Source organism: Phalacrocorax carbo, chromosome 3 (assembly GCF_963921805.1).
Source record: "Phalacrocorax carbo chromosome 3, bPhaCar2.1, whole genome shotgun sequence".
Lineage (NCBI taxonomy): Eukaryota > Metazoa > Chordata > Aves > Suliformes > Phalacrocoracidae > Phalacrocorax > Phalacrocorax carbo.
The window spans coordinates 68,557,328-68,576,445 of record NC_087515.1 but is presented as its reverse complement, the minus strand read 5'-3'; the positions used below and the strand labels follow the sequence as shown (position 1 = coordinate 68,576,445).

General features: G+C 39.7%; 1 protein-coding gene across 8 annotated transcripts in view; it reads left to right on the top strand.

Moving 5' to 3' along the window:
* The window catches only part of L3MBTL3 (L3MBTL histone methyl-lysine binding protein 3), an 85,562-nt gene that overhangs the window by 26,151 nt on the left and 40,293 nt on the right, over nt 1-19,118 (top strand). For all 8 annotated transcript variants that reach the window (XM_064447301.1, XM_064447306.1, XM_064447305.1 and 5 more), the window contains 7 exons: nt 386-524; nt 1,771-1,855; nt 4,150-4,241; nt 8,096-8,200; nt 9,841-9,976; nt 16,377-16,468; nt 17,023-17,174. In XM_064447301.1, the coding sequence (XP_064303371.1) occupies nt 386-524; nt 1,771-1,855; nt 4,150-4,241; nt 8,096-8,200; nt 9,841-9,976; nt 16,377-16,468; nt 17,023-17,174 (801 nt within the window). The remainder of the gene's footprint in view (nt 1-385; nt 525-1,770; nt 1,856-4,149; nt 4,242-8,095; nt 8,201-9,840; nt 9,977-16,376; nt 16,469-17,022; nt 17,175-19,118) is intronic.

Sequence of the window (19,118 nt, the reverse complement as noted above, 5' to 3'; positions counted from 1 at the left end):
CACATACCAGCTTTCTCCAATTGGATTTGTCAGTCTTAACAATTACCTTTGCTTTCCTTTCTGTAAACTGCCCTGAAGTCCCAAACATTTCAGTTTGCTTCTCTGTGAGACTTGATGGTATATGGGAAAAGACACACTGTTTAAAACATGCAGAACTTGATCAGCACAAGTGGACAGCTTTCCTTTTGCAGTTGCTGTTGTGTGTCTTTCAGATTAATTCTTTTGACAGATGTAATTTTCAGTAGTATTTCTAAGAATATATTTGGTATGATACCCTGGGACCTACATACACTTGACCTTCAGATTTACTCGCTTTTAACTTGCTTTATGAATACAAGAAGTGAAATAATATTGGCTTTGTGTCATTGTGTTACTCTTGTAATAGAGAACTGAAGGAGGAGAAGCCCAGCGTGGAATTCAACGGGGAAGATGATTCCAAAGGCATTCGGAAAAGAAAAGCAAAGTTCCCTCTCAAAGAAGAGTCCAGGGATAATGGGGAGAAGAAAGAGAATCCTGATGAAACTGTTAGTATGCATGATAAACCCATTCCTGCAAGTATTTTGGTGGGAGTTTTGCCTTATATTGCAATGTCAGTGACTTCGCCAGCTTACAAAGAGAAGTGACATCATCACTCTATCAAGAGCCACAATAAGTAGTTGTTTCACTTACCAATTTAATTATGCCTCATCAGTAAATTGTAATTAATGACAATGAACTGATAAGAGATGGTTTTTATCTCTTTCCCCTCCTTTTTTAGGAACAGAACAAAAAGGATTTAAAGGAGAAATGATACTAACCTATACTTGATGTGTCTTGGGCATAGAAAAACAGGGGTACATGCTTCACAACACCTGTTACTTTGTCAGTCTGCACATGAATAAATCACTAAGGACTAATAATTTATTTACAAAGAAAAGCTATATTGCAGTTAATAAGAGAATACTTTTGATTTTCTTAGTGTAATTTGCCTTAGAAAATAATGGGGTTTGGTTTGTGTTGCAGTGTAATGTGTTCTGGGGCACCTTTTTTTTTTTTTCCTTTTGGATTTATTCTTCATTTTAGGATAAACTTATCACAGTACCCTCCTGTAGTATTTGTTTTCTTCCCAATAGTTGTGACACCACTGGGAGGAGCACAGTTTTGAGGGAGAAGGGGAGAGCCCTGCAGCTGCTGAGTTGTCAAAAGGCAGAAGACACTAAAGTTATCAGAAGGGAATTCGTAGCATTCTGTATAGCAGTATCTTAGGCAAAAGTCAGGGGACAGCTTCTTAGCCTCCGTGAATCTGCCCTCCCAAATGAGTACTTGATCTCCTCATCTATTCAGGTGCTAACAAAACTCTTAATACGCAAACAATGAAATAAATAAAAAGGATCAATGCCACTGTACATTTAAAAAAAACAGACTAAAACTGTGAGAGGTTTTTCTTTAAATTATTTTGAAAGCATGAACCTATCAAAGATACTGCTATTTAGCTCTGTCTCAGCCAGGACTGCTGAAGGCTTCGTGATCTGTCCCTGGCTTAGACGAGGCTGGCTGGCAGTGTGTTGTGTGTTGAGAAGTCCTTCTGTCTGTCATTTTCACTGTGTTTGCTGTCATCTGTCACAGATGGCTCGCTTTGTTTTTATTAGACATCTGCAGGTTTGTTTGAGGTAGCGGAGAGCTATGTCAGTAGCCATTTAAATAAAGTCACAGTTAAACCCTGGCTGTCTCCACTTTTACTGTACTAGACTTCTGAACTAATGAGGTTACTGTACTCTTTTTTTAATTTAGGAGGACAAACCTGAAGGAAGGATCTTGAGAGCCTCACAGAGAGCCAGGAGGAAAAGAAAAGGGGAAATAACAGTTTTGAAACAAAGTAAGTTAGTTGAGATTTTTGATTGCTAATCTATCGATATGGTAATACCCATCTCTTATTGTGCATTGCCAGTGTTGTTCCACTGAATTTGTATCCCCTATTGAATGCATTCTTTTCAATTCTGTGAAAAGAAAGTGCCAGTGTTATTTATAGCAATTTAATTTTTAAGGATTGAAGAACTGAAAGAGCCAAGTGAAAACTGGGAAAAAAAACCCATCACTTGGAGATTGATTACCTTTCACAAAGAGCCAGTGTATATACCTCTGGCAGCATGGAGGAGGATATAGTGAGTGTAAATGTAATTGATGCATATATTAGGGTTTTTTTTCATCCCTCTAAAGAGTGCCAGTATTACAGGGAATCAGGCCCATTGAGTGCCCAGATGTTGAAAGACATGTATTAAGCAGAAGTGAAAGTTTACTTTTGTTGCCTTGGGGATCCATTTTGTATCTACAGTATGTGCTGGAAATAGACACATTTGTGGAACTGTTTAGGAATAATTGCTATAATCAGTCCAAAGGGACATGCACTGCATCAAGTGGCATAATAAAACATATTTTAAATGAGTGCTGTTTTTTCAAGCTCTTTGTATGATACATACTTCTGGGAAGAACTGGAGAATCAGCAGATATTATACCTCAGTGGTAAACCAAGCACAAACCTACATCTAGCCTTCCAAAGTGTTTCTTAGGGTGGACTGGGAGCCATTACCAGAAGTTGCTGGGCCACTAATCAGCACAGAGCTCCAAGTAGCTCTGCTGAACACTAGGCAGATGAAATACTGACTGAAGATGCCGCACACAAAAGTTATAGAAGATCCCTCTCCTGAGCTAGAATTACTCCTGAGATATAAATATTATTTCTACAGTTGTTTCCAAAGCTGAGGTGATAAGAAGTGTGTGAGATACAAGCACAAAGCCGATGCTCTATGGAGATCACTGCTGTAGACTGACAGAATGATCTGTGCAGATTTCTTTTGGTTTTGTTTTTTTTTTATTTGTGAAAATGTCAGTTCAGCACAAGAGATTTGGTATAAAAGAACAATTTATATTCAGAACCAAGCACATAACTGTGTATTATTGTGCTGAGCAAAACATCTCTTAAATGAAATAGATAAAAACTGGGTAAATCACAAATAAAATGAATGCGCTTTAATAGTGTTGAGCAATTGCCCTCATTTTGAAACTTGTTATCTTTTGGTTACACTATCGGCTTTCTTCAGGAGAGTTTGGCATTGCTGTTGTTATGGTTCATGTTTTAATCATAAAAATGCTTAGCCGGACTTAAGGGGCTTATTTATCTTGTGAGTAGCCCACAGCCAGGATCCGGCTGGAATCATACTGTGGACTGTGAGGAATCCTCCTGGCAGCATAAGCATGGTCTGAAATGCTAAGCTGCATGTGCAGAGGAGGCATTTTAGGTGAAGATCAGTAGAGCAGAGTGGAGGTGTATGAAAGCAGATACATACATGGCCAGCCTCACAAGCCAACTGTTTTTGACGTTCCTGGCTTTTGCTGGTTCAGTTAGTGCCTTATTTTTAAGGCCTAAAAACTGGTACTCACTGACATGACTGTAGCCAACATTAAGATTCACTGTAGCCAATATTACAGTTACTATGCAAGTGGTCATACCATATGAGCAAACCTGAAACTGGAGGTATCTGTCATAGTCTAACGACATGACTGGGGGAAAAAAGCACTGGTGACAATTTTGATGGCTTGGAGAAATTGCTGTTAAATCACTGTCCAAAAACATCAAACTACAAAGTGATGGAGTAGGTTAGAAACATTCTGAACACTGTTAAAAGTATTTCAACTGTCATTAAAAAACACGTCAAGAGTGCTATCCAATTGAAAATGCTTCCCAGGAGAAGAAATTTGTGGGGAAAAAAATTTAAAATATCGAGCTACTTTGTGATTTGAACTGATCTTTTTACGCTTTTGCAAATTGTATGTCTTAATGCTTCTTGTGAGCAATGAGGGAAAAGGGACAAGGGGCAAGACTTTGTAAGTTGTTCCTGTCACCTGAAAGAGCTTTTTCTTGTTACTGGTCAAGGTTTCAACTGCTGGAAACCTTTCTACACAAACCAGGAACCTTCATGTTTCTGGTGCCGTTAAACCTACAGAGCTACTTCTTTTCCAGAAATAAGTCCTGAGCCAACACCATGAATGCGTTTAATGAAACATAGATTTGAGACAATTATATTATAAACTTCAAAGTCTTGGTGCATTTTTCTTTTTTCTTGAGAAGTTAACGGTTACAGAACTCTTTTGCTATTGTGTGCTTCTTTACAGCTGTACCTTCTAAAGGAAGGCAAGCATGGTGTTGGGCATCCTATCTGGAGGAAGAAAAGGCTGTTGCAGTACCTACCAAGCTTTTCAAAGAGGTATGACCTTCTGAAGTTTAAATCAGTCAACCACCTAAGATCATTAAATTTCTAGGAAATCAATTAAAAAAAAACTTTGAAGATTTTACACTTCTCTGGGGGAAAACATACATGATTAAAATAATGCTGTTGATGAGCAATCGTCAAGATAGTTGGAACATGTGAAATTAGTTATCTTTCTCTGCTCTCTCAGATAATTCTGTAGTCATAGATGAGTGCTGTCAACTGAGGCTACAGAAAGCAGATGCTTTTCCAAAATCTGCAGGTTCTAGCCTTTCCTTCTAATCTCTGAAGCTAGAAATCTGATACATACCCTCATTTTTTCATGCCATACCATTCTTTTAAAATATTTTTAGAAAGGTGGTACAGAGGTCATCTTCTGGCTTGTTGCTTTGATTATATTACCTGTCTTTTTGCAGCTCCTGCTGACATTATATTTTGTTACTACATCAGATACTAGTTTGGCTTGTTCTGATTTTGCCTGTTGTCTGATTGGATATGACATCATCGTCTCTTGCTTGTCCTTTGCCTACTATGGTAGTCTTTGTCATTTGTGATGTCAGTGCTTTCTCTAGTGCTGTGTCTCTTGCTCGGAAGAGACCTCTGTATGCAAATCCACAGAGCTTCCATGCTGTTCCCTTCTCTTGCAAAACCTGGCAAAACATATAAGCATGTCTTATCTGCTGTACTTCTACTACGTATATCCAGTATTATTTTTTTGTAATTCTGTTCTTACTTGGAGTCTGTTTCTTATATGCCTTTCTTTCTATTTGCTTTATACTTCTCCTGGTTTCGGCTGGGATAGAGTTAGGTTATTTGCTGACTCCTTTTACCTTTACTCTTATTTTGTTCTTGTATCTCTCCTTAACAAAGTATCTTTAAATGTTCATTGCAAAGATAATGTGTGATAACTAAGTTTGTCATAGCTTTACCTTGGGTGATGTATTGAGAATAATGCACAAAATTGAGATCTGTTAAATAGTATTAAAGTTACTAGTCTTCTAGAAGTTGCCTGTTATTTTGCTGGAACAGAAACCAAAGATTATGTTGCATTAGAAGTTTTAGATTTGACAATGGGAAGAATAGTGAATAATTCACGCCTTAAATTCCAGAAAATACTTGTGTGATAATTGCTTAAATTTTAGTGTATTGTTTGTAGACTTCCTGTGTTGTTTGTACAGTGATGTTTATTATTATAATGAATAAACAGATCTGTGACTTTTTAATTGTCTCCTTTCTTTGTAATTTTATTTTTGCTTGCTTTTGCAAAATCTCAGTTACATTTTTGGCCACTGTTTGTCAATTTGGGGAATTGGCTGACAGGCCGCACCCAAAGGGTGATGGTAAATAGCTCCTTTTCCAAGTGGCAGCCTGTCACTAGTGGAGTCCCCCAGGGATCGATATTGGGCCCAGTATTATTCAACATCTTTATCAGTGATCTGGATAACGGGATCAAGTGTAGCCTGATGAAGTTCGCAGATGACACCACATTGAGTGGGGAAGTAGACACTCCGGAAGGGAGAGCTGCTCTGCAGGAAGATCTGGATAGGCTGGAAGAGTGGGCCAGCAAGAACCTTAGGAAGTTCAACAAGGACAAGTGTGAGGTCTTGCACCTGGGAAAACATCATCCGGGAGTGCAGCGCAGACTGGGATGCACCTGGCTGGAGAGCAGCTCTGTGGAAAGGGACCTGGGGGTCCTGGTGGACAGGAAGCTCAACATGAGCAAACAGCGTGCTGCTGCGGCCAAGAAGGCCAACAGGATGCTGGGTTGCATCAAAAAGGGTGTCACCAGCAGAGATAAAGAAGTCATTATCCCGCTCTACTCAGCGCTTGTCGGACCACACCTGGAGCACTGTGTACAGTTCTGTTCCCCACTATACAAAAAGGATGTGGACAGGCTGGAGGGGGTCCAGAGAAGGGCCACCAAGATGATCAGAGGACTGGGAAGCCTGCCATACGAGGATAGGCTGGGAGAACTGGGTTTGTTCAGCCTTGAGAAAAGGAGGCTCAGAGGGGATCTCATCACCATGTACCAGTACTTAAGGGGTAGCTACAAAGAAGACGGAGACTCCCTTTTTACATGGAGTCACTTGGAGAGGACATGGGGGGATGGACACAAGTTGCTCTTGGGGAGATTCTGATTGGAAATGAGAGAAAAATTTTTCACATTGAGGACAGTCACCCATTGGAATAATCTCCCCAGGGAAGTGGTTGACTTGGCCACATTGGACACTTTCAGGAGTTGTCTGGACAGGGTGCTGGGCCATCTTGTCTAGACTCTGCTCTTCCTAGAAAGGTTGGACTAGATGATCCCTGAGGTCTCTTCCAACCTGGGATTCTGTGATTCTGTGTAATTTTTTCTAGTATTTCAGTTTTCCACTGTGGTTTTTTATCTGTAAGGTATTTATGATACAGATGGCATTAACTGCAAGTGTGTGCACCAAGATGAACTTTAAAAATTTCAGTTTATTAATGTAAAAAAAGATGGTCTGCTTTTACATTCCTCTTAAGGAAGTATGTAGAATTTTGCATAGCGCAACTTCATTAAACTTTCATTGGTAATAAAACTGTTAATTGTGGTGATGTTAGGATGAAATGCATGCATTTCAAATGTGTGTACTGCAGTCAGGTACCCTGATCCCTTAACTGAGTTCTACAAAATTATTTAAGCTTTTTTTAGATAGGGATTTAGAGCTGTGGTTAGACGTCAGTTAGCTGACTACTTTAGGCTGATTTAAATGGGTCTGGTTCTCCATTTCCCTTCTCCTTGACTGCATATTCCTGCTCTTGTGCCATGTACTGCCTTTTTTTTCCTCCTGGGTTTATTATTCAGTTACATCAGCTGCAGCCAAAGCCACCAAAGAAGGATTCCCTTCTGTACCTCCCTCAGTACCCTTCTCTTCCCATTGACCGCAGAGGTACTGCAGATGGCTAGGGAGCCTGTGTAGCTTTTAGACAGGAACAGAAGGAAGGGTGAGCACATAAGATGCCTCTCCTGTGTTTTGTCTCTAACCATTTGGGATATAAAAACTGTCTGGCTGTGAATTTGTTAACCCATGGAAAACCTTCTTCAGTTTTAGTAAGTTATTTTTCTGATATTCTCTCCAATTTAACCTTAATATCTGCTAGCTTCCTTCCTTCTTTAACAGAGGGCAGGGAGCATGATACATGGGACACTGATGCCTTCTGATTGAAAACATCCGTTCTGCTTAAGCTTGTTTTCACTTTCTGTTTTTTTGAAAGATGTTCTTCTCTGTTCGGTTGTGATGTGATCCAAGGGTAGTCATGCATATTCCTGGAAAACTAGCTAATCTGGGCTCAACATAAAGGAGAAAATTACATCAAAGGGGCCATCCCTATGTACAAACAATATTTTATTTCTGACTTACAGTTCATCTTTAATGGCCTGAGATGTGGAAATGAAAAGGCAAAATAGACCATCATTGCTGTGATCATTATAGGAATGATGACCATCAGGAAGGTGTCAAAGTGTTGCTGTACAGGCTGAAAAATAAATAATTGCATCGTTAAAGTGTTTTATTGACAGTTAGTGAAAAAAGTTGAGAGAAAATCATGTCATCTTCTTTCCCTTGATTAACTTTTTTGCTAATTCTTTATAATTTTCTTACATACTCTCAAGTTTTAAGTCATTCTAGTATCAACGTGTTTTTTTCAATCATCAATTTCTCTTTTCCGCTCTATGTTTTTAAAAATGCAAAACTTATTTTGAAGTGATTTATTAGTTCCTTCAGAAACATCAATAATAAATAATCAGTCTTCTTTTCCTTATAAAGACATTCTGTCTTTCTCTGGTATATTTTCAAAAGTATTGAAACTGTTCTTTTCCATTGCAGTATCAGTCTTTCCCATACAACAAAAACGGATTCAAAGTAGGGATGAAGCTGGAGGGCGTGGATCCTGAGCACCAGTCGATATACTGTGTTCTCACGGTGGCAGAGGTAAGTGGAGACTGTGAGCAGCGTGGTGCAGGATTACAGGAGAGACTGAACCAAAAAACAGCAGCAGCTGAAAACGCTTGCTCTTTGCTAACAAGCAGACAGAAACTGTATGTAGGAAGGTAGCTTTTAAATTAATAACACTCTATTAAATCTACCTGACAGAGATGTAAAGACTATATCCAGTGCCATCCAACAGGGACTACATATATTTTGCATATGCAGCTAGAGAAAACAGTATTGCACTAGTTGGATGATGTATGTTTTTTCTGTAATCCTGTAGTTTAAATCTAGGTTTAAAAGAGAAAATACATAGAAAAAACAGAAGTATGACAGTGGATATATAGCAGTTCTATAGAAGTTTGATAGTATTTACAGTTGCTCCATTCACTGGTACAAATACCTAACACTTTTTTGTGTTGCAGTTGTGCTACAGTTTTTTCGGGCTGATGGCCTCGGAAATTGCCTGTACTGGCATCTTCTGCAATAGGAAAGTTGTACAATATAAACTCAGTTTGTCTTCATGCTGCAGTTTATGAAATAATTTTTCTGATGAGTAGCTTCTTTGCTTTTAGTAGTATAAATGAGAACCTGTTCCCGAGTTACATTTGTTATGTCTTTCAAACATACCTTACATTAGCTTTTACGTAGTTTTACCAAGGATCCTTTTCTGGTTTTGTGAACTAAAATGGGGAAGCACAAATAGGTGGGTGCTCTCGATCACTGGTATTCTAGGCAGCTCTAATTTTGCGTTTTATATTTTAATAGTGTAGGTTTTTGTGTTCCCGTTTCCGGATCTCTTCATGGCCCATAGTCATATCCCATTTCTGTGGATATCTCTTCCATTTTCTTGTGGATGGTGTGTCAGTGGTGGAGTATTTCCTGTATACCTTGTGCTCAGCAATAAGTGATGGGTCATGGTTTACTGCAGGATGACCTGAATTCCTCAGAATTCTGAGATGGCATGCTGACACTTATGTCAGAGTATAAATGAAATACAAAATAGGGTGACCTTGATGACAAGAGATTTTCACTGATGACTGCAGGAAAGTTATGGCATTTGGCAGATATGGAGAACTTCTGAACAAAGAGAGGGATTGTGTCCTGCTTTTCTCTTCCTCTCAGTGGTTAACTTATTACTTCATGGAATAATGAAGTTCTGGGGGATACCTCCACTGACTTCTCATCTTTAATAGCCGTTCTCAGTATCTTCCCAAAAAGCCTGTTGAACATCGTTATTGTTGAGTGCTTTCCTGCATATTGATTAAACAGGATAGCTTGAGACCGTCATCATCTGCACTTTGTACGTGATGGTATCAAATGTATTCATGCTCTTGTGTAGGGTTTCTGTTCTGTTCTGATGTTAGGTGGAAGAGTTTTCAAGTTTTTGAACACTAATGGCAATACCGAGCTTTTAGTTATTTCTTTTCACCAGAAGAGGAGGCACTCAGACTGAGAATAGCTTTGCTTTTTTATTCTTTCCTTTTTATCAAATGAATTTATTCATCCAGTGTTGGCTTGATCAGAAGTAAAAGGCTGACTGAAAACACACTGTTATTATGAATAACACGGAACAGAAGCTGTTATGTGTAGGGCAAACATCTTAAACCATAGTGTTGTATGTTGTACGTTCTTGCTTCTAGGTTTGTGGCTACAGAATACGACTCCATTTTGATGGATACCCAGATTGTTACGATTTCTGGGTAAACGCTGATTCTTCAGACATTCATCCTGTTGGATGGTGTGAAAAAACAGGTCACAAGCTTCATCCACCTAAAGGTATTGTTTAGTTTGAATTCTGTGTTTTTTCCATAGCTCTGAGATCAAGACTATCTGTGTAATACTGTTGTGGTGGTTTTTGGTTTTTTTTTGGCAGAAACTTCTGTGTTCAGTTAGTCAGAGTATTTGCACATGGCAAACTAAACTCTACTTGAAATCTTTTTAAAATCTTGAGGTTGAAATCCTACATTTTTTTATTCAGTGGAAATTCAGAGAAAACAAGAAACAAAATGAACCGTAAGAGTAATGCATAAGGCATTAGGAAAGAAAGTAAATCAACAAACCTGGACCCCCAAATGAATGCTTATTGCAAGTAAAATGGCAGCATGCTGGTGACGTGTGTGCTTGAACTGAGGTCTCAGAGGCAGCTGAGAATCCTTTAGTAGAAGGTCTTAGGATATTTTCAGTACTAGATATCGATCACCGATATTGTACTTGTGTTGGCACAGACTAATAAAGGTCATGCTCTTGCCGCAAAGAGTAATCTTGAAGTAGAGACAAAAGAGGAATGAAAAGATAAGGAGGGAGAAAAAAGGGTAAGATTATAAGCCTGAAAGCATAATTTGTACATAGCTTATATAAAGGGTATACATGTGTTGAAATATGTGGAATTTGCTTGCTTAATTATTCTATTTCAGATTATGTAACTCCTTTAGTTTCACAGGTGGGGTACATCTCCACTGAACTGTACCATAAAAAAAGCAATAAATGGGTTTCCTTTTGGGGTAGGAACGGAATATGTGGGGATGAAGGGAGCAAGCCCTGAAGACAGGAGAGTGATAAATAAATGAATGTGGTGTTTTGGTATACGGAGTGAGGGTAGGATAATGTGGTTTCGAAAGGCTGCAAAACGATGGAGTGTACAGAGCCAAGAGGATGCATTATGGAGAATTATAAAACTGTGGATATAACTGCTGGGGTGTGGAAGGTGAGGGTAAAGCCACTGAAAGTGTACAGGCAGAGGGCCTGCCAGTGTGGGAGAGGGTGGCATTTCTGCAGCTGAGCCTTGGAGGAGTATGAAGGAGCATGTGCTGCCCTTCTGAGTGCTCTGTGAGCTCTACTCTGGCTACAGGCAGGAGTGCTGCCACTCTAGTACAGGAGTTTTCATTGGGCATAGTTCTGCATAACTGGATGTGCAGAAGTAGCGATTTCTTGAACGTAAATCAGAATTTCTCAGAAGGTTGGCCTCCACTGAAGTAATAACTTCTATGTAGCAAATGAGTAGTCCCCAGTTACAGTTACTGATGTTATTACAGCATGCTTAGAGAGTTGTATATCTGTGATGAAGGTCTGTCTTCTTTTCCATCTTAAATGCCTGGTTTAGAAAGCTTAAGCTTTTGTTAACAATGAATTATGGCTGCTGGAGGAAAGTTACTATCTCTGAGTCATTTCCATGAAGAGTTTCTTCAGTTTATCTTCTAGTTTTAAGTTGGTGGGAGGATTGTTCTTTTGTGTTTATTTCTTTTTCACCATACTGAAGCAGTGGGTAGGTCTTTTACTTAGGAAAGGGGAGGCAAGTTAGGAGGATACGTGGTGGTAATTCTCAGGGTTCTGGTTGTCGTCCTGCACCAGTGTGTATTCCTACCATCCCCAAGACATATTCTTGATTTTGAATAGCAAGGCTGTTCTCTGGTACTTTTATCCAGGACCTCCAAAGTACATGGCTTTGGCTCTGTCACTTCACCCTAGCGGTAAACAATTTCATCACTGGTGAGGTATGGTGTGATTGCTGAAACCTGCTTTTGTATTCATGGGACTTCTTACATCTCATACGTAACGTCCCATCTGTTACGTCTCACATGTAGACGTGGCACTTTGGGACATGGTTTAGGAGGCGTGATGGGTATTGCATTGATGGCTGGACTTGATCTCAGAGGTTTTTTCCAACCTTTATGATTCTATGATTCTTCCATTGTCCCAGTGCAAGCCTAGCTTGCGTGTGGGATGGAGGAGGAACAGGAAAGAACAAGCAGTATTGTAGAGTCATGCATTGGAAGGAGGCTGAGGGCAAACAGCCGTTCGTCAGTTAAACATATTTTTTCTAGTTTCTCAGCAGGATGGCTTTCACTACTTATGATTTACTGATATTTGTGGAGTTCTGTTATTCTGAGGGGAGAAAGAAGATGCCTATCTTAGGTTGCTCAAGCTTTTTGTGCATTTTTATTGGGTTGGACAGATTGCTTATGTTTTGCTGTGGTATGACTTTTTAATAATGATTCCTTTTTAGTGCCCATTGCAAATCATACAGACACTAAAGCTTATACCACTAATGTCATAGGGCACAGTATCTTATATAAAATACCACCTCACAGAAGAATTCAAAGGTTTGCATTAGTAGCCATTTGTTTTCCAGATACAATGCAGTCTTATGACATTTATGGTGTAAACCATCAGCTATGTGGGACCTGGTGGCCTGAGGAAGGATCAAACACTCCTGCTGTCTTTCTGCATAGTCTAGCCCTGGTTAAGTTTTCCTGCAAGCTTGGGCAGAAGTGTCCTGCTTCACAGGAGGGGGTTGTAAGGCGAGTATGCTCCAGGGGGATTTTGGGGTCTGGTAACTGACTCCTTGTTTTCTGAGAGGGTTGGAAGTGGGTAACTTTCCAAACAGCCCTAAGTCAATCTTTCCTTGTGAGGGGTGGGAGGCTTTTTATTGTGATGGGAGAGGACTGTGGTGGGCATGAGGTACACGAGAAAGGAAAAATATTGTTACAGATGTTTACTGATACATATTTGTATCCTTGTTTATTGAAAGGGAAGGGGCAGGTAATTCTTGGTGCTCCTGGGCAGGACACGGGGGAGCAGAGCTGCAAAACCAAACTGGGCATCACAGCAAGAAAAAAGATGGTGTTTCAGGATGCTGTTCATTCTCTGTGCAAAGGAGGCCACTTTTCTGTCTCACAGAGGTAAAACGTGCAGAGGGAGGATGGAAATGTGTGCGTTCACAGAATTGTCATGGGCTCTGCCATGGTAATACTGCTGGGTTTTTGACTGTATTAAGCCAAGAATCAGTTGGATACCAGAGGGAGAAGGTGGTACAGCAGGGGCCACCTGGTCTTCAGAAACCACTTCGGAGGAGTTGCTTTGCAGTCAGCAGAGAAGGGGAGAGCCTTGAAAACTGTCTATCACCGAAGGTCCCACAGTAAAAATTGCATTGACATTTTTGGGGAAAATCAGTACATCTCTGTAGTGTTTCTTTTTAAAAATCAAACATAAATGAAAGCATGTAAACAAACCAGAAGTGAATTTTAAAACCAAGACTTATGATCCTGTCACCAGCAAAAACAGGTGTTAGTGAGAGAAGTGAGGCATGAACTGCGCATTGAAGTTCTACTCCAGGAGCCTGTGTAGTCCTAATAATGGTGTAGTTTCACAAACCCTTGAAAACAAAATTTCACCAACAAACCACTAAGAAGAAAGAAAGATCAAAGTGAGAAGAATGTTCGGATTTACAGAAGATGAAAATGCATTGCCACAATATAAAAAAAAGACTCTTCTCTGGAGAGCAGCCCTGCAGAAAGGGACCTGGGAGTGCTGGTCGACAGCAGGCTCAATGAGTCAGCAGTGTGCTCGGGCATCCAAGAGGGCAAACCGCAGCCTGGGATGCATCAAAGACAAAATAACCAGCCAGTCAAAAGAGGTGATTATCCCGCTGTATTCAGCATCGGTGCAGCCTCACCTCAAGTGCTGTGTGCAGTTCTGAGCCCCACAATTTAAGAAGGATGTGAAGGTCCTTGAATGCGTCTGGAAGAGGGCAACAAAGCTGGTGAAGGGGCTGGAAGGAATGTCCTATGAGGAGTGGCCAAGGACTTTCGGCTTGTCTGGTCTGGAGAGAAGGAGGCTGAGAAACAACCTCATTGCTCTCTACAGCTTCCTGAGGATGAACAGTGGAAAGGGAGGTGCTGATCTCTACTCCCTGGTATCCAGTGATAGGACACATGGGAATGGTTCAAAGCTGCGCCCGGGGAGGTTTAGACTGGTCATTAGGAAGCATTTCTTCACCAAGACGATAGTCAAACACTAGAACAGGCTTCCTAGAGAGGTGGGCGATGGCCCAAGCCTGTCAGTGTTTAAGAGGCATTTGGACAATGCCCTTAACAACATACTTTAACTTTTGTTCAGCCCTGAAGTGGCCAGGCAGTTGGACCAGATGATTGTTGTAGGTCCCTTCCAACTGAAATGGTCTAGTCTACTCTATTCTACTTAATGAATTGTGTAATTCCAGTTAGCCTTCACGTTATGTGTTTGTAAGTTGACCAGAAATTAACAAAGCCTATAGTTAGTGAATACTGTTCTATATCTACAGTGACCAAATCAAATTCACTTTTGGTCCTTTTTTGAGAGATGAGGTAAGAGCTAGAGGTCTTCCCTTCTCTTTGGTTACTGGAAGACCCATGCTGTCCAGAAACTGTTTCACAATCTACTGAAGCCAATTTTTTTGTCTATGGACTTTGTCCCAGTACCAGTACCTGATCCCATCACGCATGCAGTAGCTGGGAGTTTTGTGTTGTTGACTGTGAGCTTTGAGCTGGGTTTGAATATCTTCTAGAATTACATAGGGAGAATTAAAGCCTTGATACCACATTCTTCTAAAAATTATTTCGACTGGTCTACAGCTATAGTGTGTCAAGAAGAGGCAACTGGAGTACAAAGAAAAGTATTGTTGTTTGGACTTGGAGGTTAATTTATGTTAGTGGATATTTAAAATGAAATCTGAGACAGGCAGATGCGGAGAAGGTGAACTTGAAGATAAACTTGTGGTTCCTTGGAAAATATGAGATTCTCAGAAAGTTAAACGGAGCTGCTGTCTGTGGCATATTTGAGTAACGCTTCAGATAGTCAAGAGGTGACATGTTTCAGTAGTTAAGGCAGTTGCTCTGTGAAATTGGTGGTGGTTTTGGTCTTGTTTCACTGGATTGTAATGTATGAACTTAAATAGATGTTCCCATAACTATTATTTAACAGGCAAATAAAGGAAAAAGACTATTTGCTTACAACTCTTAGCACTGTTTTATAGATTAGAAGTGCAAGTGGTTTCTTGCAAATTATTTTATGCAGTTCAATATATTATGAGTTATTTTTTTCTCTAAGAATCTAGAAGAGGCAAGCTATCAACAGAAATTTAGATTTCTTTCCAAGTGCTGTATGCATAGAATAAAAAATACAGAAAGTCCAGGCAGGGGACAGTTTGCACTATAATTGCATAAGGGCTCCTGGGGCATTGATGGTATAAGCAACTGTTGTGATATAACGTAGGGAGTTTGTTTTATAGCTAGTAGTGGTCATGCTGTATTAGTGATAGCCTGGGGACGCAGTAGGGTAAAGTCTGTAGGAGGAGAGAATTTATTCTATTAGACTCACTGGCAGAGTGGGAAGAGTTGGGGCCTGGAGGCCCATCGCTGTTTCTGCAGTAGAAGCAACAGACTGAAAAGCAGCTGGAGAGCACTTACCCTTAGCTTGTTGGTCATGTGTGTGTCAGACCACAAAAGGGAAGTTAGTTGACACCAGCGAGGCAGGGAGGTTGTAAGGTGTGGCTTTCTTGGGGAGAGACAGAGGGGTGACTTCTAGCTTGTGCTGCTTGGAGAGATTTGTTCAAAGGGAAGGAGTTTATAGTATAAAACAGATATCTTACTGAGACTGATTTTTGGTACCTGGTAGAATTATGGATTTTAGTTTCTAGTCTCCCCTAGATGTTCTGCCCTTTGATGACCTTCAGATCCCTTGATGGCCAGGGCTGCAAGGTTGGACTTCAGGGATAGAGCAGTGATTTTGTAAGAAGTGCTTCCCAGCTTGTTTTGAAGGTGAAATTGAAACTGAGTTGAAATCCCCTGAGTTCTTGCCTCGTGCTTTATTTATATGACTATTCTTCCTCCCAGATGAAGATTAGGAACAGTTCAAATGTCAGTCCTGGCCAACTATAAGAAACTAATAATGTGCAGCTCAAGAAAGCAGAGTATTTTGCTCAGTTAGTGTAAAGAAAGCTTGACATTTTGGTAAGGAAGCTCCGCCAGCCCTAAATAAAGAACATGATTCCTCTTTGTAATACCAGATGCCCAAATAAAAATAGAAAAGCTTCATCAACTTTCTTTTGAACTCTGTAAGCTCCTCTAAGTTGTGTCTTTCTGAAATGGCTAATAATCCCAACCAGTGCTCCCTCAGAGTCTCACTGAGTTCATATTGAAGTGGAATTAATGAGTAGTTTTAAAGTAAATTTTCTCAGTGTAGTTTATTTAAAATTAGAACAAATAGTTAAAAGTGCATAATCTTTTCAGTTTTGAAGTTGTAAGAAACAGTTCAGAGCTGGATGGAAAAAACAATTTCACCAATTATGATCAAATTACCTCTGTGCACCTTGTGTCTCATGCCTACAGTTTCTTGTCCTTCTTTTATGACCCTCATTTAGGATATAAGGAAGAAGAATTCAGCTGGCCCTCATACCTAAAAGCATGCAAGGCTCAAGCTGCTCCTAAATCGCTGTTTGAAAACCAGAATGCAGTAAGTACTTACTTGCTACTAATGATGTAGAAAGTTGCTGGTATGCTCATGTACGTGGTAGAGCCTCACAACACGTTTCAGTGATGGCAGACTTGAGACATGAAATTTAACATAAAAATGTTTACAGCAAATTCAATAACAATCTCTAATTCAGTTCACCTCTGCAATTCTTGTCCGTTAATTCTTTACTAATCTGGTTAAACATCTGATCTGGCACATTCAGAAATGGTATATGAAATGAAATTTAAAACTTGTTATTAGTACTGTCTCTCGCATCATGTTGTGGAACAAGCACAGTCTTTCAGAGAGAGTATCTAAGACAGAGTTAAAACCAACACATCTAATTTTAGCAGCATGTTTAGGGCTTTTCTATTTCGTAAACCACTAGTCTCTGTGTTTGAGCATCTCTCATGTCAACTAATTAGGCTGCTGCCACTCTGTTGGGGCAGCTAATTGGGAAACTTAGAAGTGACATGAATATATTGATTGTGGACACTGGGGAGATTTATGGATTTATAGTATTTATCTTCAATTAAATGTCTTTCTCTGTGTAGACAGTGATTCCGTCGGGATTTCGAGTGGGGATGAAGCTGGAAGCCGTAGACAAGAAGAACCCGACTTTCATTTGTGTTGCTACGGTAACAGACATGGTGGACAATCGTTTTCTGGTTCATTTTGACAACTGGGATGAGAGTTATGACTACTGGTATGATGCATTTGTTTTGTATCCTAGTGAGAGGTATCAGAAATGTGTTAGCTTTAAACACCATTTTCTGTGGTACTTTCCAGACTGTTGATACAGTTACCATACCAATTTTTGCTAGAGTTGTAGTAATGGTCACCAAAGTATGTCTCAGTGGCAGACTGGAGGAATCAAATTTCCCGTGTCAGTTTGCAAATAAAAATTTTTGAGATTGTGCTAATGAGTGCTCGCATGTGCTGCTACATCTGGAGTTGTGGATTAATTTCTCATTTCAGTTACATAGCGTCTTTGAGGTTGATACCTTTAGTGAAGAATACGCGCCATGTAATGTGACTAATTGTACTTGGAATTAGGTTTACATATAGTTGTAAACTGAAAGAAAGGCCACATTTTTTCCTAAGATACCTGATCCACTTATGTTGTTCAGATCAAACCTTAACTGTCTTCTGTAAGGCATCAGAATAGTGGCAAAACCTGGTTTTAGTCTTTGGTGTTCTACATTCCTCTGAAAATTGGGATCCTTCTATCCTGACCTGTGTTAGAGATGACCTTTCTGCATGTTGTATGGTGGAGGGGCTTTGTGTATCTGTATAGAAAAGTCAGTGGCTGGAGGAGGACATGCTACAAGCATAAAGATCCTGAAGGAAATTCAGGCTTTAATTTTACAGTTCAGGTTTGTATTTGCACTTGAATCTTCTTTTGGCAGATTATTTAGGGCAAAGTAATAAACCTTACATTCTTTGAAGAGTAAATTACTGCAGAACAGGTAGAGCATTGTAAGCCTATGACTTCGGTTTGGCAGTGACAACTTGATTTTATACCTGAGCCTTTAAAAAGAAATAAAGTTTTCTTCATCTGTATTAAATGACTGCTCAGGCACTATGTCAATGAGAATGACGTGAAACTATTACGTAACTTCAAAATTTTGTGAGTCCATCTCTTGAAATAATAATTGCATGGGCTACAGAACAAATAAACTGTAGGAGAACTAAATTATTGAAGCAGCGGTGAACAGGCATTTCAGTTAAGTCAAGAACTGGATACCAAGATAATAGGCCATCTGAGTCAAAGACCAGAACGATTAGTGATTATTTCTATGAAGAAGTAACAGAAGATAGATTTCCTCTACAAAGCAGCAGGAAACTGGGGACTGGGAAAAAGTATTCTGAATTTGCTGATATTTGAATGTTCACTAATAACAGTTGTGCCATTAATTAATAATGAAAAGAGCAGTTAGCAAGGCTTTTAGGGCAAACACAAGGCAATATAACCTACAGTGTGTTCAGGGGTAGTCTAAGTATCTCTCTAAAACATTGCACTGTGTATAGCAGACATACGCTGAGTTTCAGGCTTGTTCATATTCCCATGTCAATGGGAATTTTCTCTACCAATCTTCTCAGAAGAGGGAAAAGCAGTTTTTAAGTACATAACTAGGCTTTGCATTTTTGCAGTCATAGTATTCTGAAGTGGGTTTTCTGAATTTCATATGTAGAATACATGAAATAATACCTTCTTAAAGGATGAGGAAAAATTGAAGTGGAAAACTTACAGGTGTTTGAGAAATCACTGGAGCTGTATTTATCCTGAAGCCAAGTTGAAGATTTGTTCCTTTGGTGAAATTGTAAAATACCTTTCTGGAAGGAGCAAGAAGATGCTGCCAGAAACACTGCATGGAAATTCAATTCTGAGTGCCGTGGCTTACCTCTCTGCATTGCTGCGACTGGGAACAACAGTAAATAGTGGAGGAAGGAAAGAAAATGGGAGAAAATAACAGGAAATGAAAATAGCAGTGAAATGTCTGACCAAAAGTGAGCCTGAAAATGCATCCTGAAGGCACCTCACTTACATTTTTAATTTTAGATACCAGGTTTGTAGGGGCCTTAAAATATCCTAGGTGCATAAGTTTCACATCTACCAACTGGTGTCTGTAACTAAAAATGAAAAGTT